This window comes from Bidens hawaiensis, unplaced genomic scaffold (assembly GCF_021521415.1).
Source record: "Bidens hawaiensis isolate Kalapana, Puna unplaced genomic scaffold, B.hawaiensis_p1.1 tig00010199_1, whole genome shotgun sequence".
NCBI classification, from domain to species: Eukaryota; Viridiplantae; Streptophyta; class Magnoliopsida; order Asterales; family Asteraceae; genus Bidens; species Bidens hawaiensis.
Window position 1 is genome coordinate 103,433 of NW_027491774.1, and position 9,227 is coordinate 112,659.

General features: G+C 34.3%; 1 protein-coding gene across 1 annotated transcript; it reads right to left on the minus strand.

Annotated features, from left to right (window-relative positions):
* Window positions 1–6,915: 6,915 nt before the first annotated feature.
* LOC143534540 (uncharacterized) lies at window positions 6,916–8,368 on the minus strand. Its single transcript, XM_077029002.1, has 2 exons — window positions 7,984–8,368; window positions 6,916–7,337 (listed from the first exon to the last, which is right to left on the minus strand). Exons 1-2 carry the CDS (start codon window positions 8,325–8,327, stop codon window positions 6,926–6,928), a joined length of 756 nt encoding a protein of 251 aa, XP_076885117.1. The 5' UTR covers window positions 8,328–8,368; the 3' UTR covers window positions 6,916–6,925.
* Between the last annotated feature and the right edge of the window lie 859 nt (window positions 8,369–9,227).

The window sequence follows — 9,227 nt, forward strand, 5'->3', positions numbered from 1 at the left end:
GATCCGGCCACTAAGGAGAAGAAACTTGCCACGAGTACGATAATAGCTTCTTATCGTACGATTATTGTATAACTAATAATAGTTATGTGGCCTTGAATGATAAGACTAGTAGACTACTCATCTTAAAAGTCTTAATTTGGCTGCTTAACTAAAAGATTTGAGATAGTATATATTGATTGACTAGTGTTTTGTTTCATATTACTTAGCCATTAATCCTAGAGACTTTGTATGCTACCTTTCTAGATTTGAGGTGCTTAAAGCCAAGAGCCCAAGACTATGTACATATTTTATTTTATGGTGTACAAGTGTATTATGTTGTTTTCTATTATCTAATGGGTTTTGTTTGTTTTCTATATTTTTTGGTTGAACAAAATAAGTCAAGGTACATTAAAATTAGTTTTTTATATTTCATTAAACGTATGCACACTTTTTTCAAATAATCTTAAGTGGCCTATTTATGTATCAACTTATAATTGTTATTACATCTAATTAAAATTCATAAACACTATTAATATTTAAATAGTTATTTCTTTTTGTTGAATAAACGTATAATTTATTTAGTTCATATAAAATTCGGGTGGTAAACGAATTTCATAGACTTTGCGGGTTAAGAATCCAGTATTCGGTTTGGACTTACTGAATTGAGTTTGAACGGGTATATATTACAACCGAATAAGATCTCAAACCGAATAATCCGAAAACATAAACAACAAAAATCCCTAAACATAGGGTGATACAGCTTGAAACTAAATATATGTAGTAGCCAGAAATGAGAAAACCTTCTTCATAGACTTGTGGGCTTTTTTATTTGAAAAAAAAAATTCTTGGCACCAATTTCAAGTTTGTGAAGGGACTACTTAATTAGTAAGTAGTAAAGTTGGCATTGCTCAATGGTAGAGTACTTACTTTATAAGTGAGAGGTAGGGGAATTAAACCTTACTACCATCAACTTATATGGGAGATATGAGGGATGACCCTGGCTTCGAGTCCTAATCTCACCCGGTTTTACCGGCTTTCTCGCTGTCGTGCCGTTTGGCGGGCGTAGGGGTCGGGTTTTATCCGGTACCCCTCAACAGGTGGACCGCTAGGGGCTCCCGGCGTTACTTAGTTGGCCGTTCAAAAAAAAAAATAGTAACTAGTAAGTTACTAATTTTTTAAAAAAGGTTGTTTATGGTCGTGCGTAGGGATCCGAGGGGTGGGATCCATGGGAGGCTCGCAGGGTGTGCGAGCCGCACCATCGGCCGGGGCACGGAGGCACAAACTTTTATATACATATTACATATATATGTTTTTTGGTGTTAAAAATAAGGTTATTTGTAATTGTTTATGAGATAATTACATGCTTATATTGGTTTATACCTATGGTAAATCGGTCGATAAAAGTTTTATCTATATACATTAGCGATTAAAAAGTTTTTGTTAAGGCCTACTAGCCTTTTTGTTTTAACTCGGCCGAGGTATTTAAATTTTCGGAGACGGCCCTGATGGGATTGAGTTTAGTCATGTGATTAAATATCACAGCGTTGCTAATGTTGTTACCAAAACATGTCTGAGACATTAACTTCTTATCACTCACCTCACATCGATCTCTATTGTTCAACTGTAACTTTATCAGTGTTTTGTATCCATCCAATATCCTGATTCAGTATCAAGTATCAACACGTTAAGCATATTGATATTGATATTCATTTTGTCATTCTCTCTTTGTATTAGTTTTAGCAACAGTTTGAGTGTTTGTCGTTCAATTTGCATTGGTGTAATAAATATTGTAATTAATAATTAAATATTGTATCGGTGTTTATAATTATTAGGCCCATCAGCCCGGTTAGAACTTAGAACTTTGTGTTTATCCTTGTATGTGCATGGGCTCACACGTTCAAGAGATACTACATTTATTCACCTATGTCTAGAGGTGAAAAAAACACCCGACCCGGAATCGGACCCGAAATAAAACTCGGAACCGGTTTTTTATACCCGGGTTTTTAATAGCTGAACCCGTACCCGACCCTACCCTTAGGGTACGGATAGGGTATGCATTTCGATACTAAAACCCAAACCCGATTTGTACTCAGTAATACCCAAAACCTGAACTAGTTCGATACCAGGAACCGAATTTTTCCAATACTCGAAACCAGGTATTTCAAATATCTATACTCTCTAATAAAAGGCTACAAGTTTTGCCACTTGTCACTTCTATATTAAACCTCACTCTTTTTAACAATTTTAACAAATATATAATAGTAAAATAATAGTTATAATTCTTAAAATTTATGCTTCAAAATTTGTTAATTTAATATTTACTTCATATTTTTTTTCAAACATTTGATATTTATAATTATCTTTTACTTTAAAATTGTTTTAAATATTATTGTACAACGAATGTATTAATAGTGTTTAACGAGTTTATTGTTTCTTGTATATAGGGGTGAGCAAAAAACGATTCGGAACCGTCAGAACCGAGGAATCGGAACCGAACCGGTGCCTCAGAACTGGTAATGTGTGTACCGGTTCGGTTCTCAGTTCTTAGAATTTGCATTAAACGGTTCTCGGTTCGGTTCTGGGTAAAACCGGCGGTTCTAGACTTGGAACCGAAGAACCGGAATATTCAAAACGTTTTAAATAAATTTACCAATCCTCATTTTTTATAGAGTAGCTTATTAACCGGCATCCATTCAATCATTTTCTAATTCAAATATTTTTTCTTTACGTTCAAGAACTAGCAACCATGATCAATTTTGATTTAAGCTATCAAGGTAATTTAATATAAATGATATGATCTTCCTTTAATCTATCGTTGCTAATGATTTATTTAACTTCAACACTTAGGTTTTAATAAAAAAACATAACGGATGTTCATGTTGTAATCTAAATTCGTTTTACCGTGAAAGAAGACATGCAATTGTATAAACAAAAAATTGCAATTTGCAAAGTTTGCATAACTCATTTGATAGATAAATGATCGAACCAGTTCTAGCCAGAACTGATTAGCGAGAACCGGCTTTAGAGGTTCTAGAACCGAACCGGTTTACTATAATAGGTTCCGTCCGGTTCGGTTCTCACGGTTCTGAACCATTGGACAGCTCTACTTGTATACTGATTATTTATTAAATATTGTATTTTCAAGAATTATTCGTGTAGTACACGGGCCTCAAACTAGTATGATATATACTCGAAATATACCTTAAAAATATCCGAAAAATACTCCTAAAAAGTGCAACATTTTAAAAAATCCAATCCATACCCAGAAAAAAGCCGAAAAAAAACTATTTGGGGTTTTTCAATACCCGAAAATAGGGTATTCAAATACCCGGTTTTATACCCGACCAGAACCCAATGTATAGGGTATGATTTTTAGAGATAATACCCGGACCTGGACCCGAACCCGACCCGGGTATTACCAATACCCGATTTTCCAATACCCGGTCATATCCGGAGCCGGGTATTTGAGAAAACCCGTGTGCACCTCTACCACTGTCTCCTCACATAAAAATTAATTTAAAAAGTAACGATTCTTACAACACTTTATAAGTTGGATCATTTCTATAATGGTATAAGGGTCGTTATAATCAAACATCACCCCCTGATGTGTTAACAAATCTATACGGTTCGTGACTGACTAATGTACGTAATGGGACACAATGACAACTTTTTCAATCTATAGGGGCCGTATAGCCCCTATACGAGCCGTATAGGCCTCAAATACCTGACACTTTCCGACACAAAATGACAAAATATACACTATAGGCTCGTATAGCCCATAAACAAGTCGTATGCCCATATAGGCGCACCTGATGTTCAAATAACCTATATAACGTGGGAATAACATATGCCCTTATATAAAGGTATAAAGGATAGCAATACTCTTCAAAATAAAAAAAAATGGTTTCTTGTTCTAAAGGAAAATTTTATGACTTTAGAAGTAAAAAGGTTGTAGTTTATTGTCATTGTTTTAAAAACGTGAAGGATTGAATATTGATCAAAACCGTACCTTCAAAACATACACAATTAGAAATCACTTTAGATTACAACACACTTTTTCGTTACAGATGTTTAGAAAATTGCAGTTTGCTACGCATTTATCATATAGAAATTCCTCAAATACGTTCATCAAAAATCATTTCCTACGCATTTATTCATAAAGATTTAAATTTAATGATATTACCTTTATCATCTTAATTTTGCAAGACAAGAACAAGATACACATATACACATGTATATTGTCTAAAATAGGTAACCTCTACATACGGGTTCTAAATTCTTAATTTAAAGTCATTCATGAAAAATATCATATGTCCAATGCACTCAATTTCTTTTTACAAACCTTCCCTGCAAATTAACACAAGAAATATAAAAAAAAATGTTAAAAAAAAATACATTAATAACATAAACCCGTTAAATAATCTGAAAACATAATGTGAAAAATGACACATTACCCTAATACGAGGGCGTTTCTCGGCATTGAGCTTTCTTACTTCATAACGAATGGTTTTAGCAAATAGGCGGTTACTTCTTTTCTCCTTATACCTTTGTACACTTGCTTCTCTATTATGAATCATTGCACTCAACTCCCCCGTGAGCAATGTGTCATCTCCTCCGCTTACGCCATTATTCTCAGTATGTGTCATTTCAAGAACTGTCCATGATCCGCCATTGTCTTGCTCGTCACGGCCTATGCCCTATAGATTTGATAACAATAATGAGAAACACCATCTTAAATGTTTTGAAACCAAAAACTGATAATATTTCTAGGTAACTTAAAGGTGAATTGAGTTAGGGGTGGGCAATAAAAAACTGAAAGATCCAAACCGAAAAAAAACCAAACTTAAACAAAAACCAACGGTTTCGTTTTATGATTTTGTAAAAATCAAACTGACGGTTCGGTTTTGGTTTTGCATGTGATAAAAACCAAAAAAATCAAACTGAATTCCTAATTTTTTGTTTTTATATTTTATATTAAGTAATGTATAAGAATTTAATAAATATGTAAATCAAATATTTTTGATCAAATGTACATTAGTCTATTATTTTATAATTAACAAAATTATTTATACCAAAATTTATTATCTTTTGCCAACTTTTTTATCGACCTAAAATTTTCAGTTTTCAAATTTTAAGCATGTTTTGGTAATTATTTATACCTAAATTTAATTTGTTTTTTTTAATATTTTGCAATTTTCAAGCTTAAATGACAAAAACCGAACCGAAACCAAAACGAAAACCGAAAATCGAACCGAACGGTTTCAAAAAATTCCAAAAACCAAAGTTTTGGTTTTCGGTTTGGCTTTAGCCAAAACCGTAACAAATCGCACCGCACATACCCCTAAATAGAATAACAATTCAACTTTCCAAACTTGTGGGGTGCAATATTGCCAAGAGTGAAAAATTGATGGTGTCAATTTGAACAACTCAATTGTTTATTTTTGCTTGTACTGTACAAGTTTATTAAGCATTAAAGTGCAAATATTATTGTGTCAGACTCAAAAGGTCATCAGCAGGTCATAGTAACAGGCCCATAACTGTTGAATTTGGCCCCTTTTGTAGCTCACATTTTTAGAGCCAGCACAAGAGGACAATATGTCAACATTTCACCTTGGACTTGTATAATATGCTTCAACTCGTGAATAATGAAAACATGATAAAAACTTTTTATCGAAATATTTACGATAACACATCAATACTCTGCTAACTAACAATTCAAAAAAATTATCTCGTGTGCTACACAATTGCCTTTTAAAATATCATGATAGTAAAAATCCCGCCTATATGAATTCCCGACTAATCGCTATTCCACATCACCACATCCCAAACCAACTAGTCGCCGACTAATTGTGATTGGGTTTTGATTTTTATATAATTGTGACTTTCCATTTTTAATGTATTAAATACAAATGTTGGTGGTCCATAATTGTACAAACTAAAAAAGTGAAAAATAGAAGTCTACAAAATACCACCGACAACCATATCACCCCAGAGAGTAGGCCCATCCATTAAAGTGTGTAATAGCGATTACCCTTGTGACAATACCCATACAAGAGATTTCTAATATATTTTTTTTACATATTTAACTATTAAAAAATCAGTAAATTAAATATTCCATGGTAAACATTTGATCTAATGTGTTCATTAAAAAGTTACTGACTCGTTTAAACTTACCAATATAAATGTTACATGCATATGCTAATGATGCACCTCCACATTTGTGTCACGACCATAAAGTACTAACACGTTTTTGACCATTACAAAACGATAGTATTTTGCAACTTGTGACGCAAAGTATTTTACAATAAAGTTTAGAAATATATATGTACTATATTTATATTCGTATCTCCCTCTTGTTTTATCAAGAGGGCGTTATTGCTCCTTTTTTTTAGTTTAAAAACTCCTATAACTTAGTTAAAATAGTTATCTTATTACTACGTTAGTTAAGAAACTTTATAGATTTTGATAGCTATAATTTATTGTACCGCATTATCCATATCTCTATGGTGATGCCCATAAAAAGAGAGATCTATAAGTGTAAAACACACTGAAAACATTTATTAATTATTATCATTACTTTAGTTTTTTAATTCGTACATATATCTAATCTTAAATTGTGCAAAAATGACTAATTTTACACAAATGTCCAAGGGTATAAAACTGATTAAACCGTCAATAAAATAATTTATAACGGCTAAAATAATATATTTCCAAAAAGAAAATGATCAAAATGGTTATTCTCTTAATTTTAAAATTATAGTCATTTACCTTTTCTTTTAACAGCGTTTTGACTCCGGTAAGTCACTAGGCCTACTAATCACCATATTATTAGTTTAACGTTCTAGAGATTCGAACTCATAATCTCTCTATAAGGAAAACCGTTTACCCAGACCACACGCCTCATATCATGTTATTCAACATGTAAACCACGCAAAGGAAGAAATGATCATACATTAACAGAAGACGGGAAAAAGAAGTCATCATCTTGAAGATCGGGTACGGTTTGTGGAGTATCCAGACCCGAATCACCATCACGAACATAAAGCGGACCCTTGTTAACCCACGACTTCATAATCTTCTCATAGTCTAGCTTCAACACCAACTTACTCCGATGATGATGACTAGGATAATTCGATGATCTTGTCGTCGACAACGATGACGACGACATCCCTTTGATCTCATTCTTCCTCTCCACCACTTCCGAATAATAAACCCATTTCTCACTATTTACATTATCATCATTATTATTAATATTAATATTATCGTTTCTATATTTATTCTTCCTCATCGCTGTCCGTACAAGCTCCACCTCCTCTTCGGCGTGATTAACCGACGACGGAGATGGGTGTTGATCAATCCTGTAATAAGATAACAAAAAAAAGAATATTAAATCGTGTGTACATGTTAGTCTTGAGAACGCAGTAATGAAATAAGACATAATTTATCAAGTCAGACGACTACGAAGTTGCGAGTACTCAGTCTAGTCAAGAGTATCCCTAGCCCGACACCCCAAAACTTTTCACGATTTTCGGAGACTGCCCAAATACTCGGTCTAGGCGGAAAGTTCTGGCAATTAGGGGTGCAAACGAGCCGAGCTACTCGAGATCGGCTTGTGAAAAAGCTCGATCGATCGATCGAGCCGAGCTTAAACGAGCCCGGGCCTGAGCTTCACTTAGGTGAGATGCTATATCTTATACACCAAAGGGAAACCATAATTCCGATAATATGTCCATCGAATAATTACCTATCATCGGTATTTCAGTGGCGAAGTTTGGACAAAAACTCTTGAACTGGCCAGACTTAATAAGTGTAAAAGATTTCATAAATTAGGGTGGCCAGGCTCAAAATATTTCGTAAAATAACAGGTAAATTTACACTAGTAAGCAACGGGCAACAATATAAACAATATAACCTATATTACTTTAAGTCAATGATCTTATATAATAATTATATAAAATGATAATGATGAATGTATGTATATATAGTAAATAATATTAATCTTACAATGGGTTGTTAGTGTTGGTGGTGGTTTTGGTTTTGGTTTGATCATCATTATCTTCTTCTTCTACTTCTTCATCGGAGCATAATATTCCGGTGAGAGTGGTGGCAGCGTTGTCCACGTCATCACATGATGAGAATATACGAGCCATGTTATGTTCATGTTCATGATCATCTTTGTAAAGGTTCTCCGGGCGTAAGGGGAAAAGGTTAATAAGTTGTTTGTTATCGGTGGTTGGTGGTGGTGGTGGTGGCATGATAGCGGTGAGTTGAAGTCGGAGGCTTAAGTATTTGGGTTTACGGAGTTTGGTTCGGGTTTTACGAGACGGTTTGGGTTTGATAGAATGCATTATTTTTTCTTCGGGCTCGGCTTGTTTATTATTGTTAAGGTTAAAAATAAATGATGTTTTTGGAAAGTTTGAGGGTTTTGTAATTTGAAGTCAATTGTGCTTTTTGGTGTGTGGATTGAAGAGTTGGTGGCGTGGCGTGGCGTGGCGTGGCGTGATGTGATTGGATATGAGGTGGATATTTTGGAGATTTCGTTTGGATTGTATAGATTAGAGAGGTGATGTATGTTAGGGTGTGGGCCTGTGGGGTATGCTTTTATTGTTGTTGTTATGGGCCTTTTGGTCCCTTTTTTTCATGGATCACACGTGATAAGAGAAACCTTTTTAACAATTTATTAGATGTTATGATTAGAGTTGCATAAATCGGATTTTTCAAATATCTGGTTTTGGGTATGTAATCGGGTATTGGAAAATCAGGTATTAATACCTGGTTTGGGTTCGAGTCCAGGTATTATCTTTATAAATCATAACCTATGTATTGGGTTCGGGTCGGGTATAGAACCAAGTATTTTAATACCCTACTTTTTGGTTTTTGGGGCTTTTTAGCCGGTAGAGATTGGTTTTTTTAAGAGGTTGCACTTTTTAGATATATTTTTCGGATTTTATTCTGGTAATTCCGGGTATAGATCGGGTATTTGAAAAACCCAGTTTCAGGTATTGGAAAAACCCAGTTCCAGATATGGAACCGGTTCCGGTTTTCGGGTATTACCGAGTACAAATCGGGTCCGGTTCGTGTACGGGTTTTGGTACTTAAATGCATACCATATCCGTACCCTACGAGTAGAGTTGGGTACGGTTCGGGTATTAAAAACCCAAGTATAAAAATAACCAGTTTCGGGTTCGGTTTTTTTTGCACCTCTGGTTATGATTTAAAGTGGGGAAATCATAAAACTTGGAACATTT

Coding starts and splice junctions, on each gene's coding strand:
- LOC143534540 (XM_077029002.1), bottom strand. CDS start 8,327: ATGCATTCTATCAAACCCAAACCGTCTCGTAAAACCCGAACCAAACTC. Junction 7,338..7,983: donor ACCAACACTAACAACCCATT/GTAAGATTAATA, acceptor ATCTTATTACAG/GATTGATCAACACCCATCTC.